The sequence below is a fragment of the Urocitellus parryii genome, chromosome 2, assembly GCF_045843805.1.
Source record: "Urocitellus parryii isolate mUroPar1 chromosome 2, mUroPar1.hap1, whole genome shotgun sequence".
In the NCBI taxonomy this organism is placed as follows: Eukaryota; Metazoa; Chordata; class Mammalia; order Rodentia; family Sciuridae; genus Urocitellus; species Urocitellus parryii.
In genome coordinates, this window is record NC_135532.1 from 223700131 (window position 1) to 223719612 (window position 19482).

General features: G+C 56.8%; 1 protein-coding gene across 1 annotated transcript in view; it reads left to right on the forward strand.

Annotated features, from left to right (window-relative positions):
* Nucleotides 1–19482, forward strand: part of Pde9a (phosphodiesterase 9A) — an 84318-nt gene that overhangs the window by 16136 nt on the left and 48700 nt on the right. Inside the window, exons 2-4 of the mRNA XM_026410069.2 lie at nt 9946–10016; nt 11701–11778; nt 17206–17249. Of these exons, the coding sequence (XP_026265854.2) occupies nt 9946–10016; nt 11701–11778; nt 17206–17249 (193 nt within the window). The remainder of the gene's footprint in view (nt 1–9945; nt 10017–11700; nt 11779–17205; nt 17250–19482) is intronic.

A 19482-nucleotide genomic window follows, 5' to 3' on the forward strand; every position in this document is an offset into this window, starting at 1 on the left:
TGCCACTTTGCTGAGAACTTCCCATGTACCAGGTGTCCTCCATCTGCCAGGGTGGATCCTCCCAGTACTTCCGTAGGCCAGGTGGGATGACCCCACTTCACAGCTGAAGATTCAGAAAGGTTGAGAACTCTCCCCTGGGTCAGGCTGGCAAGGGGAGGGGCTGCAGCTCACGCCTGACCCCTCTTTACCTGCTCCTCTGCCCTCCCTGCACCTGGATCAGTGTGAGATCCTGGAGGTGTGAGACAGCCAGAACAAGGATCTGGCCAGCCCTGGACCACTCAGTTGGGACAGCCAGCCAAGTACCCCCATGCATGGTCAGAGGAAGATGCCCCTGGGCTGCTGTGCAAGTGCAGCAAGGCCCGAGTGCTGGTAGTGCGGCCCCTGACTCACTCAGCGGTAGGACACTCGGGTCTCAGACCCGTCTGGGCCTTCCCACCCTGTGGACGCTGCTCAGTTGAGGTTCTGAGAGGCAGAAGTGCACTCAGAGAGGACGAACGAGCCTGAATTCCAAGCCCTGGCCCAGAGCCGCAGGGGCCAGCAGGAGCCCCTGCCTACCTAGAAAAGGCCTTGTCCTCCTGCTGGACTGGAGAGAGTGGAGCCACGCCCAGGCTCTCTGTGGAGCCCTCAGGCCCCACACCCTTCCTCATTCCAGGTATACGCAGGCCCAGCCGTCCCAGGATGGCTGTAGCTTTAGGAATGGAGGGTTCTGTGGAGTCCTGGCCCCCGGGGAAAAAAGGCCTGGCTGCAGGGCTTTGGCTCAGGATTCAGTGCGACTGTTGGGAAGGAAGACTGATGGGGCAGCTTCTCTCGCTCTTCCTGCATGCCCTTGGGGTCATCAGGCACATGGGCCTCTCAAGCCCTTGGTTTTTGTGAAATCGCTCCACCTATACTCCTGACCAGGGCACAACCTCGGAACTTCTCCTCCCCATCCCAGGAGCCCGGCCTCCTCCTCTGATGGGATTCTTGTTCCTCCACCCTCGGCCTCTCTCCGTCTTCCCACCTCTCTGATTTTCCCCTGGCGCCTCCCTCTCACACCAGTCCCCCCGCACTCCCAGCTCTATGCTATTTAAATTCTGATTCCCATCCTCTGGCTAACGGTCGTTTAATTTTCTCATGTGTTTGGCTTAATGCCGAAGAGTATTCTTTCCCAATAAAAACGGTAAAGACCTTTCATTTTCTCAGGAGGATCTTATGTAAATGCAGCAGTGCATTTCATAAGCTGGTTCTGTTTCCTGCAGCTCCCTTGGCTTGGGGAGCTCTGTGACTTTTTCCTTGGTTATAAAAGTCCTACATATTCATCATAGGAAATGAGAAAAATGGAGACTGATATCAGGAAGAGATTACAACCTTACCCCAGCACCCGGAGGAAGCTGATGCTGCGGTCTCAGGGCCGGGCCTGCTGGTGCTTCTCGTGCAGGTGTGCCTGCATCTGTGCGTCTGTGTGTGTGTGCACGTCTGTGCGTGTGTGCACGTGTGTGTGTGGCTTGCTCTTATTTGGCCTTATGTTGGAGCAGCTCCCAAAGCAGCATTGAACGGTCTTAAGAACATGATTCCACAGCCTCCATAATCTCGTGGAGACGTCCTAAACCATCACTGTCTCCTGCGTATGAGGACAGTGTCCCCCATTTCCCCGCGGTAGGCCAGGCACCCTGCGCGGGGGCGGCCCTCGCTGTGCCTCTGCTGGTTCGGGCAGGAGCCTGACGTGACCTGCTTGCTGTGAAAACTAGAGCCAATTCCAAGGAGGCACCAGGCAGCACATGGCACCTCACGGACACTCGTGCCACCACTCTGGTTCTTTCTGCTTCCCTAAGAGCAGTTCTGGAGATGGGGCTGCTGCCCCCAGGGTGCACATGTCACCCCCCGCCCTTCTCAGGGTCGTGTGGAGGCCCATTCCCAGTGTCCTCTTCACCACCAGGCAGCCGAGCTGTCCCTTGTTCACATAAACTCGTGGGCACACTGGGGCAGTAGGGAGAACGGGGAGCCCAGGGTGCCCGTGCTCCTGGGGAGTGTTGCAGGATGCAGCTCCCCACGGCATCCTGGCGTGGCCACGGGCCCCGCCTGCAGGTCCAGAGCCCTCTTGTTCACCCCTCCTTGGTTCTACACATGATGACACCTGTGCGGGTTCTTCTCTTCACCTGCGTAGTCACTAGACCTGTCCATCGCTCTGGGGGTCCCTTTTCCACCCGCTCCCGCCAGACTCCCGGAGGACGTTCATCTCTGTGGCTGAATTTTGGTCATTTTAAAACTGTTATACACATGGAATTTGCAGAATGTGGCCTGTGGGGATGGGCGAGGTTCACTTAGCATAGTTCTCTCAAGACCTTTCCACGTGTCAGTGGCCCCATTTCCTTGCTAGGTAGTGTTCTGGGGCATGCAGATGACCGTTGGCCTCACGTTTCCCCACAGTAGGGCGCTGGGCCATATCCAGTATTTGCTGCCCATGGCCAGCCCCCAGTATTTGCCTTCAGCTTCTCGGAGGCTGTGTGGCTATTTTGGAATCAGTACCCTTATTCTGGTTGGGTGGAAAACCTCTAGTGTCAACTTGACATTTATAATTAACCAGCACCCTCCAGGTACTCAGTGAATCCAAACGTGAGATTCCCAAAGGGCTGAGATCAATGGCCACTTCAAATCTGGCCAGAGAGCGGGCAGTGAAGGAAGGTGGCAGGGTGGGGTGTCCAGCCAGCCTCATGGGGCCGGGTCCCTGTGAGGGACGTCTCCTGCCTTGGGCAGGGCTTTGAGGAGGAGGGATCCCTTCTTCCCTCCACCCTCCAGGGGCTCGGCATCAGATACCACAGGCCCTGGCCCTCATCTGCAACAGTGGCCATTTAAAATCCTCGGAGGAGAGACCACAGAAGAATTGAAACGAGGGAATTTTGCTGGAGATTTGTTACTCCAAGTTCAAAGAAGCTCCCTGAAAACTGTTGCTAAGGCAGTTGAATAAAAAATTGCACCGTTGGAGTAAGCAATAACCACGAGATGGTGAACGTAATTGTGTGTTTTACAGCAGCCAACCCCAAAGCGTGACTTGCCCGACATGTTTTTAATGATTTGAGAGGTGACATGTGTTTTCAGGGATGTGGAAAGAAAACTCATGCTGTCTGGCTCCCCAGCCTTGCAGGACCATCTCCCTGGTGAAGATGTGACCGTCCTCCCAGAGCACCCTGGCCTGGCTGCTCCCGCAGGGCTGGGTCGGGTGTTCTCACCCCTGCAGCCTGCCAGGCTGAACCCAAACCCTAACTGCCACATGCTGGTGTGTCTGTCCAGGACTTGGAGCATTTCCTAACGTAGAATCACCGGTGCCTGTGTAGGGAGCCACGGTTCCTGGTCGTCCTTGACTTTGTGCCAATCCAAACCTGACAGAGCAGCAAGAAATTCCCAGGGCAGCTGCAGGACTGTGCCTCCAACAGAACTAGGAAATGGAACTCCCTCCCGGGGCAGGAGATGATCAGCTCAGAGCAGGGAGAGCCAGGGGCTTGGCTGCCTCCATCTGCTCTGTGATTTCCAGCCCTTCTGCCCAGCTCCTAATTGCCCAGAAGAGGGAACAGTCTCCTGGCAGCCATTACCAACCCCATTTGCATTGAATAGAAGCTGCCGTGTCTAGGGTAAAGAGGGCAGAGACAACAGAGTCCTTCTTAGATCTCACACCCACATCCAAGGGCACCGTGCCAGGCGTCCTCAGCGTCCTGCCTGCCCCTGCACCCAGCATGAATGCCGACCGGAGCCGCCCTTCCCGGGAAGCAGGCTGGGCCTGCAGATGGCCTCCAAGGGTCCTGGGTCAGCCACCTTGAGAAAGGAACAGGGAGAAGCAGAAGGAAAGCCGGCGATGGAATTAAACCAGCTCTCCACAAAATTTTTTTAAAACCTTCCCACGTGTGTGAATATTCATGCAAATTTTATGTAGTATGCATAGGGGGCGGGCATCCTTGAATGCACACCTCCAAATTTCGGAACTGAGCTGGACAAATGGAACAGGACTCCTGATGTACAGCCAGTGTCCCCCAGGAGCCATACCCGGCCTCCATGTCTAGACACAGATGTGGCTGCCAGGACCACGTGGCAAGGGCCACACGAGCCCGGCAGGTGCTGGGCCTGCCACAGACCCAGATGCAGATGAGGTGCTGGAGCAAGGTCCAGAGCTGGGGGGGGTTTAAAAAGGTGGTGCGCACCAGCCCCTCTCCCGAGTGCCGGGCTCAGAGCCTGATGTGTGCTCCTCCAAACCTGGGCCTGTCACTCTCCTGCCAGCCCCACTGCTGGGTCTGCTCCTGGGCTGAAGCACTGTAGCAGAGGAACCTCGCTGGGCTGGCCCACTCTAAGCCCCCAAAAGGCAGCTCGGCCTTAACTGCACCCTTCACATCCCTAAAACCAAGCGGAGCCATGAAGCTCAGGTCACCAGCAGGAGGTTCAACCCTGGTCGTGGTGTGGACCCTAGGGTGCACCCTGGCCTCTTCCCGAGGTCCTCCCTGCAGGTGCACAGGGCTCTCATCTGCGTGGCTGCGTCTCGTCTGTCCTGTTGGCCATTCCGGGCATGTCATCCAGCCTCAATTGTGCTCCACCACCAGTGCCTCCTTACTCTGTCTCCTCTACCCTCACGGCGCCCTTCCCAGTCCTTGCCGCACTGCGTACTGAGATCACAGCTGCATCGACAGGGTGGGAGGCTGGCGAGAATCCTTCGGAGGAACGCGGGAACCCTTTGTTCTGTGCTCTGGTTTTACAGTAAGACCGGAGCACCCGGAGCTGGAGGGTAGCCAGGATCCACCTCCCTTAGCTGCATGGATGGGAACCTGGCCATCTGGGGCTTCTGCCTTGGGAGTGCAGATGCACCTAGTGGGCCTCGGAAGGGGAACCTGAGAGGTCCCTTACTGCGTCCCCTTGCTCAGTCTTTGGATGGGGTGTGCAGAGACCAAAGGGAGCCCCAAACCACTCAGCATTCTGTCAGCAGAACCGCGTCCCCAGAAGAGGCCTCTGGACCCAGCCTCAAAGCCAGTTCAGTATCTCATTCCTTCTTCCTGTGTCTCCGGCCAGAGGCCACCTGGAGGTCCCTGCCCTGCTCAGGGTTCTGGTTGAGACACTCTGAACTGCAGGCAGCATCTCTCCTGTGCCAGTTGCAGGTGGCCTGAGCTCAGGTGCAGTGAGGTGGGCGCGGGTCATGGATGATCAGTTTCCCATGGCGGCCAGCCATCCACTTCCCTTCCTCTGCAGCCTCCCCAGCCCTCTGTGCCCTCGGCTCCTGCCCTGTCCCTCCCTGGGGGCTGCTTCTTCCTCCTCTTCCCTCAGGTGGCCCCTTGTGAACATCCCAGCAACGAGGCCCTATGACACTGAGCTCGCCACCAGCTCCAACTCTCAGTGAGAGTCTCTTGGGGGAAGTGAGATTGGTCACCAGCTGGGTAGTGGTAGGTCAAGGGGGCAGGGCAGGATCACCAGGAGCCACGGTGTCCTGTCCAGGGCTCTGGGGAGCAGGCTGGATGCCACTCAGTGAGACTCCATGTGCCATGGTAGGTGTAGGCTGCCCACTGCAGTCCCCTGGCTCTTGCTCCTAAGTCTCCACTTGAAAGGAGAAACTCAGAGGATGCTTGTCACATAGGTCCCCCGTCCAGCCAACCTGACAGGGCCATGCCATGATAACCCACCCAGGGACTGGGCAGAGATATAGTCCTGGGTCCCCCTTTGCCTTCCTGGCCCACAGGAGCCCTGCACACCCAAGAAACCCTGAGTTGGCCCAGAGCGCCCAGGTGCGCTCAGCCACAGCCACTCTTCTTGCCCTGGACTGACTGCCACAGGACCCTGACTGCGAGCATGCCCCTGGGGGCCTCTCCTGCCTTCCCAAGGGCAAGGGGGCAACTTCTCCCGGACAAGCACTGGGAACAGAGGGGCTGAGCCACACACCATTGCTCCCCAGCGCAGGAGATCAGCAGGTGGGAGTGGCCTCCCACTGAAATAGTCAGGTGGTGAAGATCACCGCGGGCATTTGGCCACTTGGAGACTGCAAGACTTCGAGAGTCTTGCACCACTATCAGAGACTTCAGAGCCACCTGGGCAGTCAACATTCATGAAGTTGAATTTTGTATTCAACCCGGTGGGTTTTGAGTCATTTTTCTCTGTTGTCCTAGGGATTGAACCCAGGGGTGCTCTACCACCAAGCTGCATCCCGAGCCCTTTGTATTTTTTAATTTTGAGATAGGGTCTAAGTTGCTGAGGCTGGCCTTGAACTTGTGGTCCTCCTGCCTTGGCCTCCGAGTAGCTGGGATCGGAGGTGTGCACCACCCTGTCTGGCTGAGTAATTCTCTCACATGCCCCCTGCACTCTTGCTCCCCGCCCTGAGAGGCAGGTGATACTAATACTGCAATTGTTTACAGATTGGTGAACTGAGGCTCCTTGCCCCTAGGTGCAGGAGGAGACAGCAGGTGAAGGGGTGATGTTAAGGGCAGAACTTCAACCCCAAATCCACCACCTGACACGGTTCCAGAGGGAGGCTGGGCTGAGTGAAGAGCATCCTCAGGCAGCCCCTGGGGCTCAGCAGATACCCTGCTGGGGGTGCGCCAGCTCTGGCCCTGGCCTGGAAGCCATCCTCTCCCACCCCTAGCTGGCTGGGCCTGGGCAGCTCGTGCATCTCTGTGTGCCTCCGTTTCCTGTGTCCCCACTTTCAAGTGGCGCTTGGCTTGTGGTTGATGCCCGGCGAGTACAGGATCCTCCCCCGCGGCACCCCAAGGCTCCCAGACACGGCGGTTCCCCGACTCACAGAGGGCTCAGCTGAACATGGAGAAGGATCAATATCCGGCCGAGAGCAGGGCTCTGTCTTCTCATTTATCTCCCATCTCGTTCTAGCATCACAGCATGCCAATCAAACCACATGGAAGGTTCGGGGTGACTTGCCACGCTTGCTTATGACCTCCAGCGCTGATATGCCCCCAAGCTGGATGGCTACACCAAATTCTTGGTGCCTCCGCGTCTCCTTACATTTCAGCTCATTAGCTCTGTGTGTGTGTGTGTGTGTGTGTGTGTGTGTGTGTGTGTGTGTGTGTTCGTTCTCTGTTTCTGGATGAAGGACAGAAGGTTTACAGAGCTGTTCAGCATGTGGCCGTGCATCCCTGTGCCTCCTGACACGTGGCCCTGGGGCCTTCTGGGGCCATGAGCGGTGGCGGGCAGGGGTCCCAGTTGGTAACAGCTGGTCGAGGCTGGGTGCTTCCCTGACACAGCCCCATCCTCCTCGGGGCTCCTGTGAGCTTCCTGCTCAGTCTCCCTTGGCCCTGCTGCAGGCTAATTCACAAGGACAAAAGATATGTAATGACCCCACGTCACAGATCTTCCCTTGGCTCCTTAATTGAATGAGGGAACTGGTAAAATGAGCCATGGAAACCAAACCCGTCCTGGAGTAGAGGAGGAGGAGGAGGGATGTACCAGAGACAGGGATCCTTCTCCCCTGGAGGCTGCCAGTGAAATCTTTCTTGCTTATTCCAAATTTCCTTGCAACCTCCCGCCTTTTGTCCAGAAGAGTCTCAAAGAAGCACCATCCTCAGTAACAGTGCGGCTGGGCTGGCGAGGTGGCGGGAGTGTTGCGCAGAGGTGGCTGGGGTGTTGGGTGCCCCAGTGACGTCTTTTGAGTTTGGTTTGCTGGGAGACTTCATGATTAGACTTTTAAAAGCCTCCATTATCCGCTGTCCTAGGCCAGGAAGCCAAGCTCAGAAAAATTAAGCCTCTTCCTTTGGATTTCACTTGTAGTCCTTTATCATAAATCTGTGTGGTTCCTGGGGCCCCACCTGGACCCGCTGTGTGGGAATCCCAGAGCTGGGCTCGCCCAGAGCAGCAACACTGTTCTGAGTAGTGGTAGACCCTATCCTATTGGGAGATGGTATTAAAACCACATCAATCCTTAAAATAGGCCCAGCATAGCCAGCCCTCAGCAGCTGTTGACTGGACACCCTCTGAGTTGGCCTTGCTCTGCAAGACCGGTCCCCCTTCTCCAGAAGTCTTAGGCAAATCAAATATTCAAAAAAAGAGGCTTCCTGCCCTCCTCTTCTTCTGCAGTTTCCAGACTGGAGTCTGAGAGCCCACAAAGTAAATCGGCCTAAGGAGAAGGAGCTGCTCAGAGAACCAAATGGGAAAGCTAGAACCTGGCCCATCTTGGTGGGTAAGCAGCCAGGACCCCACGCTCAGCCCTGCTGGGCTCTGGCAGAAAGGCTGGGCATGAATTGAGCCCGTGCTGCAGACGGGGACGGTGGAACGAGGCCGGGTTTGGGGGCCGGTAAAGGCCGGCCTCCTCGGACAGTGAGGTTGGGGCACTCATGAGGAGAAGGGGCAGGACCAAGAGCCAGGGGTTGGGGGACAGGGAGGGCTTAGCCAGGACACAGGCTACAGGGAACACACCCTAGAACCTCCCGTACCCTGTGGGCATGAGGAGCCAGCACGGGCCTGGCAAGGCAAAGTGGCCATCAGGGGAGGGGACAGAGGTGAGGCCAGAGGACCAGGGTGACCAGGGCTGAGCTGGGCCAGCAGCCAGGTTGGCACCAGGGCTGACCAGTGGTACTGGTGGTGCAGCTCCCAGGGTGGACACAGTTGTGAGCAGGCGTGCTCTTTGCCTTATTGCTCCTGGACTAGTGGCACTCAGGAAGTGTCCCTAGCCATGGGAAGGCTGTTTAGGGAGGACAGTCTGTTTTCCATGTCTCTCTGTTTCCAAGAAAAGGAAAAGCAAACTAAGCTAAATAATAATAATAATAATAATAATAATAATAATAATGTGGCAGGCACCAAAAAATACCATCTTCTCAGGCTTGCTCCTCACCCATCCCCGGGGCTCATGCTGTTTAGCAGAAGACCAGGGACAGCAGTAGCCAGGGAACATGTTGAAGGAACACAGCCATTATGAGGAAATGGGGCCTGGTGTGGACTGTCCCTGGAGGAGTCACTCCCAATACCCCCAGTGGGTGCCAAGAGCTGGAGGGGTCACCTGTAGATACCTTTTTTTTTCTGTACACACATATATAACTATGATAAAGTTTAATTTATAAATTAGGCACAGACAGAGATTAGCAACTAAAAAATACAGCAATGGCTGCATCACGTAAAACAAGGGTCACTTGCACACAAACACTGTGATGCCTCCATAGTCAGCCTGATAAGCAAGACAGCCAGGTGATAACAGGCAGGTAGTGCATACTGTGTGGATACTCTGGACAGAGAGATGATACCTGTTGTAGGCAGGATGGAGCATGTAATCTAAAACTTATGAACTGTTTATTCCTGGAATTTTCCATTTAATAATTGCAGACCCTGGTTGACCTCAGGTAACTGGAAGGTGACATCATGGATAAGGGAAGGCACTGTTGTACTTGAAATCCCCCCCCCCCAAGAGGGCTGCGCAGGACCAAAACTCAGTCTGGACCTGCTGGACAAGAAATGCTGATGTACACTGGGGTTTTTCTCCTCCCAGCCTAGCACAGGCGGAGTGTGCTGTAATCTTACACGCAATTCATGTCTTACACCAACTATTCCCAGCTGCTTTGTTGAGATTCTGATCCCCTCTCTTTGATTTAGTCATTCAGTCTCAGTCCCTCGGTTCCCCAGATCTGAAAAGGCAATCTTTTTAAAGTTAATGAGCTTAAATTTGCTTTTTTAATGTCAGAGACCCACGAGATAATTGGAGACTCGCTGGGATGCAGCAGCTCTGAGCCTCGCCGGCACGGATTCTGTACCAGGCGTTGGCGAGGTCACTGGCCGCAGGCAGGGTCCCTTATCTTTCACACCCCAACAAAAGAACGAAGTTTCCACAACCTGTATGAATCACCCAAGTGAGGAGACATGCGTGGGACATCCCAGAGCCCAGCATCAAGGTTTTTCTTTTTAAAATAAGCCTCAGGTCAGAACAGAGAGGAAGCACAGGGAATCTGACGTCGCCATGGAAACCGGCTGCCCGCCGTGCCTCACCGCCCGGGCTTCTCTGTTTTGTAGGTGGTTTTCAGCAAGTACTGCAACTCGAGCGACATCATGGACCTGTTCTGCATCGCCACGGGCCTGCCGCGGTGAGTGCTGCCAGGGGGCTTGGACGGGCAGCCCCCGCATGGCCGCTCTTCCAAGTCAGCCAGCCAAGCCCCACAGAGGCCGGGCACACCTCTGCCACCGCCCCAGCAGGTGTTGGCTGTGTCCACATGGAGAGGCGTGCCACCGGACCAGACGAGGCACCAGTGCCCTCCCCAGGCCGGTTCCCCTTCCGGTTGTTCACCTGCTGTGGGAGAAAGGAGGGTGGTGTGGGGGGGGGTGTTCCCAGCCCCTCACCCTCCCAGGTGGCCTTTCTGTCCCAGGGGTCAACATTCAGCACAGTGCTCCTCTTGAGGGGGAAAGAAGGTTCCTGCAAGACAACCCTCCTCCTTCCTAGTCCCGCCCGCACTCCCCTTCCCTGCGTGGAATTCAGACTTTCCTGCAGCAGTCAATTAAAAAAGAACACAGGTCCGTGGTTTTCTACATTGACCGCTGCAGGAAAGTCTGAATTCAGAACCAGTTCAGAAGGGTAAGCGGCAGCTCATCCCACTCCTGACAGTCCACACCATGTGGAGGGACATAGAGTCCTTGGGATTCCCTAGGAGTTATTTTCCTTAATCAAGTTCATACAACAAGCTAGTGAATTTCTAATTATGGGTTGAGCATCTCTAATCCAAAAATCTGAAATCCATAATTCTCCAAAACCTAAACTGCTTTGAGTGCCACTGTGAGGCTGCAGTGACACACAGGGACACTAGACCGCCGTGTCTTCAGGCTGCCTATGGGGAAGCACGTGTTCCTGTTGAGACTTGGGTCCTGTCCCCAGCATAGCGCATTACGTAGACACAAGCTTCACGAAATACAACCAAGTCCAAAATCCAAAATGCTGTGGTCTTCCGCGTTTAGTAAGAGATGCTCGGCCTGCACCCCACCTTTCTGATCATAAAGGGCCATCAGGAGTGGTGCTGGCAGAGTAACCCTCAAGTTAGGGTCAGGGTCAAAGAGGAGGGGTCAGGAGGACAGTGGAAGCTTTCCACAGACAGGTAAGGAGAGGGAGACTCGATGAGGTCCTGGGCCTGAAATTGTGGCAGATGGCCGTTCCTGGGAGCAAAAACAGCTCACCTTTGGGGGTATCTTGGGGTACTGTGTACTAAGCACTGTGCTGAGAAATGTGTGCACGTCATCATTCATCACACCTCTGGTATTCACAGCACCTCTGGCACCTTCATTGCCTGGGATTTAAAAAGTCACAACTGGAGCGGAGAGCCTCAGTAACTTGGTGGTGGTAACACAGCTCTGAGAGGCCTCCAAAGATAGGAGGCTGGAGGAGACTCCCCGTAGCCATATTAGACTGGTGGGCGAGCTCTGTGCAGTTCAGATGGACCTGGAGTAGGAGGGTGAGCCCAAGCCCTCCTCTGCGGACCTGCAGGTCCGTGCAGACCACATGTCAGATCTTTGACCCGTGGTTTTCCAGTCCCTGTCTCTGTAAATTAGATGCGCTCCAGTTCCTGTTCTAAATTATTTAGGACTCAGGTTGCACTCAGCCACCAGCTTCATCCGGGATGGGTCAACGTGTCAAGGACCACCTGCAGCTCCTTGGCCCTCACCAGCTGCCCTTGGGTCGCCTGCCCCTCCTCTCCTTGTGTCCTAGTTCTTTCTGCACCTGTCCGTGGGGGCAGCGGGCAGGTGCCTGACTCTGGGGGAAAAGCTGACATGGGTGTCTTTCAGGAACACAACCATCTCCCTCCTGACCACAGACGACGCCATGGTCTCCATCGACCCCACCATGCCGGCAAATTCAGAACGGTAAGGGGCGGCTCGGCTGGTCTGCAGCTCACTCCTGACCCGGCCGCACCCCGTGAGCCGCGGTTTTAACTGACTGCCGCGGGGAAGCCTGAACTCTCTGCAGGGTGGGAGGGTGGGAGGGAGCGGGACGGGGGCGGGGTGGGGGGATTCTCTTGTTTTCTTGCATGAATCCGTGTTTCCTCCCCGACCGACCGGAGCCTGTGAGGAGGTGTGTGCAGATCGGAAACGGAGGCTCATGTCAGCACTAAGTGGCCGTGCCAGGCCCTGGGGTCCCTGCACTAACTCAGGAGTGGCTCTAGGAAAGTCGTCGAGACCCTGAGCACCGACCTACTCGGGGCCATGCTGGAACGTTCTGGGCACAGAAGGGAGAGGTGGCTGGGGTCTAGAAAGGGAGGAACAGTCGCCTACCGTGCCTCTATGAAAATCTGCAGAACGTGGCCCAAGGAGGACACGGAGCAGGAACCCTCAAGCCAGTGACAGGTCCCTTCTCCAGGTAGCCTGCAAGTCCCCAGTCATCTGCACCTCATTTGCCACCGAGCAAGGCAAAGTCCACACCCTGCCCTCTCCAGGGGTGGGGTGAGTTGGTGAGTCGTTGGTGCAGGCTGCCCCTCAGGGCCAGCTCTGGGCCCCCTGCTCCTCACTGGCCAGCCTCCAAGGACTCATTACAGGTTACGGAGCCTGTTGGTCTGGTCATCAGCGTCTAGCCCAGTTGTCCATGGGCAGCTCTGAGCCCACACAGGAAGCACACACCAGGCAGGCCCTTGCACATCATGACAGTGTCAAGATACTCGGGCTCCAGTGACAGGGTGGGCTGAGCTCTCCATCCGGGCCCCACAGGCCCCCACAGGCATGTGGACCTGAGTGTCCGGCACCTGGTCAGCAAGGTCTCAGTGGACATGGCCAGCACTGTCCCCGTCACCTCAAGGCCTCAGCCGGGCCTCCTCCATCCAGCCATGCCCATCAGCTCTTCTGTCTGGAGGACATCTCTGGTCATTCCTCTTGCTTTGACTCTGAGCTTCAAGACTCCCCAGAGCCACCCACTAACGGACTCCCCAGAGACCCCAGCCAGGCACACACATCTCCGCTGCAGCCCACCTGCCCAGATCCCCTCCCAGGGGAGGGCTGCCAAGCGACCCCTGACCCCGACACCCTGACCCCCTCAGGCCTGAAGTCACCTCAGTGGCGGGGGTCTCGCAGTGCAAGCCGACTGCAAAGCTGCTCTTTTCTCCTGCACTGAGTTCAGCAGGTGTCTGCAGAGGCAGGTGGACTGCACAGGACATAGGGGCAGCACACCTGGGCCAGCCTGCCACCCTGGCCCTGGGGCCTCCTGAATGAGGAAAGCATCAGACACACCAGAAAAAAGCCCTCCAGAGCCTCCACTCTGAACAAGTGCTCGCCCGGCTCAGCTCAGCCCGGCTCTGCTCATGGGATCTGGATAAATGCCTCTCTAATTCAGATGGAGACAGAGATGCTGCGGTGTGAGGACCCTGCCGTCACCCGGACTCAGTCCCCTCCTGGTCTCCGCAGCCTCGGGCTGAGGCACCACCTCGGGCAGGGAGTCTGCTCAGGTGCCTGGTGTCCACACACCTGGATCTTTGAGCTGCATGTTCACAGGGGCTTTTCACGAGATCTTCTCCAGATCCCCAGAGCTCCTGACCGACCTCCATCCTCATCAGGGGGTGGTCCCGCTGCACTGCCCCTGCAGCTGAATGCTCCTTGGCCCTCTCTGTCTCCGTCCCCACCCCTAGACCGTGGTCTCCTGGTCCTCCCCGAGGCCTTCCTCCAGAGTGTGTGGCCAGCTCCCAGCTCAGACCCCGGGTCTCATGGAGGGAGCGTCCTCTGCTCCCCATCGAGGACCCCCACTCCAGTCCTGCTTTCCCAGAAAACTCAGTCCCAAACTCAGCCCTCACCTGCTTACTCCCAGCACAGAGTTCTTGGAGACCTGTGGAGTGCTGTCCAGACCTTGCATTGGGAACACTGGCCCCAGTCCACCTCCATGTCCTTGTCCCCAGCTCAGCGGGCCCCTCCCCTCTGCCTACATCCCTGCACTTCCCCACCCTGTGCTCCCTCTGTGTTCCTCCCCCTCTGCGGGTCCAGAGCCCACCCTTCCTGTGGCTGGGAATCCAGCTGCTGGGATGTTGGGTTCACCCAGGGAGCCTGTGGAGCAGCGTGTGCCATCACCCCACAGCCACAGGCCGGCTGCAGGACCCCAGGATGATTGGCTCCTACTCTTGTTTGGAGCTGGCAAGAAAGCAGACTGACTCCCGCGCCACCCTGGATTCCTAACGACCAACAGAAACATAAAGACACATCCTTACTCCAGTTGGACAACCCCAGAGCTCTCCCCCCCAGGGAGGGGCCCTGCGCCATGGGAGGAGTGCTCCCCCCCAGCAGGAGCACCCTGGATGCAGTGCTGTCCAGCTCACCCAGGGGTCCTCTTACTCTCGGCCCCCTCTGTTTCTGTCACTGCGGCCTCCGGCCCCTTGGTGAAGGAGAACAGAAGCTGGCATCGCGTGCAGAGACATCAGGGTGGGTGAGAGCTGATGGAGAGGGAGGGCAGAGCAGCCCACACAGACAGAACGCAGGCGCTCCTGCTGGCTCTGGGGTCAGCCACCTGTGAGCAACACAGCTCTCTGCCACACACATGCAGGGTGGCCCAGTGGCCCTCCCACTGCTGGGGTAAATGCCTCTGGGTTCCGGGCTGGCTCCAGGCCTCTTCCTCCAGCTCGCACACCACAGAAGCTCAAGGCAAGCTTATCCTCCAAAGAGGGAGTGGCTTCCCCTGTTGCTGGGGAAGGATGAGGATGAGACTTGACCCAGAACCAGGAGCTTCTCCAGCCCAGAGGCGCTGCAGCTGGCTCAAAGCATCGCTTCTGTGAGAGGATCAGGGAACCAGCAGTCAAGATAATCCCCCAGTGGCAAGAAACGCAGCCCTGGGAGCCTGGCCCCAGCGCCTGGGAGGTCCACAGCTGCCCGGAGTCTCCGTGTCCAGGTCCAAACCCGCCTTCGCCTCTGCGACTGGCCCGTTGTTCTCGTTGCTCAGCTCACCTAAGCCTGTGGGGTGCTTGAGCAGGGCACTGCAGCCACAGAGGGTCTGGACAAGCCTGCCGTACATCAGGGCCACGGGGCATCCTCGGCATCCTGCCCAGAGATGCCCCCTCTGCTCTGTCCCAGCCCCACCAAAGTGCAGTCACCCACCTCAGGCCCTGGGCTCTTCTCTCCTGGTCCTAGTCACCACCCCTGCCACCTCCAGCATTGATTTTAGGGGCCAAGAAGAAGGACAAGGAGGAAAGAAAAGCCTTTGCTCCCTCTCAGGGGAGGGCAGAGGAAGCCCTTCCTGTGTCCACTAGGACCCAGGCTCCCCTGACCACGTTGCCCATGCTGAGTGCCACTCACAGCAGAGAGCTGCAGGAGCAGAAAACAGGGGAAAGGAGGGGAGGGGAGCAGAGGCCGCCACCCCTCTCCTCACGGCCCCTTCACTCCCATCCCCCAGCCCTGAGCAGTGCTGACCCAGGGACTCCACATGGGCCGGCCCTGGCCCCCAGCTTGTCCCCTGTGGCTCTCAGTGAGGTCCCTAACCTCCCCAGGCTTCAAGCTCCGCCTGCCACTCGGACCTCTCTTCACGCCCACGTGGGTTCCGCAAACCCTGCCTATCTGACCTGGGCCAGGCAGCATTTAGGACACAGTCTCTGCCGAGGAAGGAGCCCGCCTTTGGAGAGGCCTCCTGAGGCTGGGAGATGTGCAGGTGTGGACTCACCTCTGGAGGGGACCCGCTCCTGAGAGGGTCGAGCTCCTGTGCCCACGCAGAGTGCCAGCACTGCCTGCTCCTCGGGTGCTGAGACTGAAGGCTGGCCACGCCACACAGGCATCAGGCCAGGTGCTGCTCACACTGCAGTTTGGAGCCGTGACCCTCGTTTTCTGTGCTGTCCTCTTCCAGAAGTGAGGTGGCTCTATGTGACAGTGACCTTGCTGTCTGTGACAGTGACCTGATGGACCCCTGCAGTCAATAACAGCTGCACGAGACGCCGAGTGTCACTGTGACACAGGCCAGACACGCAGCTCAGGCAATAGGCAGGGAGCCGAGATCGGGGTCCCCGGGAGGGCCAGGAGGCTCCCCGGACAGCAGCCTTCTTGTTTTCTGCTCCTCACATGGCACAGAGAGGGACTTCAGTTCCCTTTGTCCACTTAGGAGGACGAAAATTCCATCCATGGGGCTCCTTCCTCATGACTTCACCCAAACCCGATGACCTCCCAGAGTCCCCACCTCCTGTCACTGTCACCTTGGGGTGAGGACTTCAACGTGGCCTGGGGGCTGGGATTGCCTGTGTTCAGACTGCTGGACGTGCATGTGTCCTCCTCCCCTGGTGGCAGGGTACTCGCAGCTCTGAGCCCTGCGTGGTAGCACCTGCCTGTCAGCCTAGTCTGACCTGCAGTGTCAGTGCCTGGGGGGGAGCCTCTGGGTCCCTGATGTCACCAGCACTGACTGCATGGGCCCCGCAGAGCAGGAAACAAATGAACAAGCAATGAGTGACGTTACAGATGACATCTGCCAGGCCCGGGTCTGACGTTTAATCTAGACCCGTGGTGCCTCAGCTCTCTTGCCAGGCGAGGATGGCACAGTCTGATCTGTGCAGCTGGGCTGCTTGTCAAGGTCACGCCGTCACACCCACCCGCTGTTCCCAGGCCCTTTCAGCCTCCTGCCATCAGGTTTAAATGCTGCTAAACAGCTGGGTAAAAATGGCCTCTCCCCGGGCCGGCTCCTTAGTGTGCTTTTCCAGTCCCTCCTGGCTGGAGTCTGTTCTTTGCCTAGTGTCCTCTGGCTCCAGGTCCTTTCCCAGCCCTTGGCTAAACGTCCCTGCGACGGTGACAGTACACTGTCGTCTGTCACATGTACTGCCGGTGTCATCTGCCCAGCCTCTCTGGGTCTCGTGATCACCGGGGTGACATCACCGTGGAGCTGGTACGTTCACTCTTGTCCACGTGGGGTACCGTTGCTCAGAGATCCCACTGTGCAGACAGGAGGGAGCCTGCCTGCCTCGACCAGGCGCTGGGGGGTTCAGGCAATGGCGTCCCAACTTGGAACTGCATCCCCCATCAGTAGAGGTTGCGATGTCCACGTTTGTTTCAATGACCAAAAATGAACATTATAAAGAAAGTTGATCACCTGAATATATACTTCAAATGTTCAGAATTTATCTGTATGAGGTGGTTGGAACAGCCAAAGAACCTAATTTTAAAAAACAGCGATGGGTCTGGGATGTAGCTCAGCGGTGGAGCCTGGGCTTAGGGTGCACAAGGCCCTGGGTTCCTTTTTGAGCACACACAAAGCCCTAATCTGCGGATCCCAGTGCTCTAGCGTGCTTATCTCTCATAGCAGATGTGCAGCGCCCTGACGGCTTCTCAGTGTAACTGTCATCTCTTTTGCAGAACTCCCTACAAAGTGAGACCAGTGGCCGTCAAGCAACTGTCTGGTAAGGCCCTGCTATCATTTTTTAAATCAAAAGGAAAAAGAAAGTTGGAGATAAACTACTTAAGTGTGTGCCTGTGCCGTCGCATGCTGTCACAGCATCTGAGACCCTCTACTGCTGTGGAGACGGCCCATCCAAGTCCCTACCCTGACCCTGAGGACTCAGCAGGTGCCAGGTGACATTCCCCTGTATCTCCAGGAGCCTGGTGCCTGTCCCCCATTGTCCATGGGCGGCAAAGGCAGGCTTCCGACCCACAGGGCTTCTCAGGGTGCCTCAGCCAGTCAGCCGTGGTATTTCGCTACAACTCCATTTCCTTTTAGGTTTTAAAATCACTTTTATTTATGTACTGGTGAAGCGTAATAAAATGGCCCCATTTAAGTGCATAGTTTGATGAGTTTTTAAAACTTTGTATGTCCGTGTCTCCCATCACCAAAAATCAGGCTGCAGAATGTGGACACCACCTGGAAAGGTTCTCTGTGCCCTGCCCCGATCATCTCAGTAGCCACCTGGCCTGTGTTTGGATGCCATCGCTAGGTTGGTCTTGGGAGCTTCAGATAAGAGGCACTGCTAAGAATCTGCCCTCTTTTTGGACTCCGCGTGGTTTTGAGACCCCTCCTGGTACAGTGTGCACAGACGGTTCACTTTTTTTGTTGCTGAGTAGTTTTCCACGCTGTGGGATGCGCCAAGCGTGTTTTCCCTTCGTTCGCGGATGGACGTTGACACTACTTCCTCCTGGGGGCTTTGGGAACAAAGCTGCCCTGGGCGCTCCAGGCAAGCCTTCCTGGGGCACTTGGTAAATGCCCACCATCAGGCTTGCTGGGGTACGTGGAGCGGTGCCCGCTCCGTGAGCACCATCCGCAGGGTCTTTCAAAGTGTGGGGCCACTGCACGTCCTCCCAGTGCTGGGTGTCCCCAGGCTGTTTCTGTTCAGCTGCCTCAGAATTTATTGGCAGATGAAGGTTGAAATATGACCTTGTCATCCTTCTCCTGTCTGTAGGTTTTAGTGAAACCCCCCCTCATCCGGACATCAGTGCCGTCATTAGTCGCCTGACCTGGGGGACATCCTGAGAAATGTGACATTGGGTGATTCTGTTGTACAAACGCCAGAGCAAGCTCATTAAGATGCTGCAGCATGCCGGCCGTGGTGGCGCTCGCCTGGGATCCCAGTGGCTCCCGTGGCTAAGGCAGGAGTTCAAAGCCAGCCTCAGCAAAAGCAAGGCACCAAGTAACTCAATTTAGAGACCCTGTCTCTAAATAAAATACAGAATAGGGCTGGGATGGGGCTCAGTGGTCGAGTGCCCCTGGGTTCAATCCCTGGTACCAAAAAACCAAAAAAAGTGCCACAGCATCATCAGGCCATGCAAGGCCTTGGGCCACCCTCGTACGTGCAGGCCACCTTGACCAAAACACTGCTGTGTGATGCAGGAATGTCATTTGTATCGTCTTCCTTTAAAAATCAGTCTCTGTGACTAGTTATGATTTTATTGGCTTGTGGTTTCCAAGAGCCGGCTTTGGGTTGCATTGGTCGTCTCCATTTCTGTTGTATCGATCCTTCTCTTTCTTATTTACTTCCTTCTACGCTCTCCAGGTATTTTTCCCACCTTTTCTTCTAAAGGTAGAAGCTCTATTGATTTTAGAGCTATGTGATGAGAATGGCGGAAAGCTGAGGATTTCCCTGTGAGCATGATCTCATAAACGTGCTGGTGTGGCGTCTCATGTTCACTTTACCTGTGGTTTCTCCTCTGACCCACTGGTATTTAGAGGGGTATTGTTTGAACGTGGGGTACTTGAGTACTACCCAGGATCTTCCTCTCGTGGATGTCCAAGTGAATCCCACTGTGGTCAGTGAACGCACTGCCCTGGTCCCGAGGTCATGCCGCTGTGGCCTGCCCAGGCAGCTCCTCCCTGAGCGCCTGAAGGAAGGCCCGCTCCACTGCTGGGCAGGACGTCCTGCGGGTCTGTGGGGCAGGTCGATGGGGGGATCCAGGTCCTCTGGGTCTCTGCTTCCTTGGGGCAGACGGTCTGCGAGCACCAAGAGCAGAGTCTGGGAATGCCCGACCCGGGCTGTGGAATCCTCTCCCTGTCCCCAGCACCTTCGGTTCTCTGCTCCGGGAGAGGAAGGGTCAGCCTCTGTATTCCAGTGGCCTTGCCCTTTGTCCCCGGTGCTCTCAGGCTGTGTGCTTTGCCACCTGTCCTATGTCTCTGTGTGTAGGATTGGAGTGACCTCCATGGGCAGC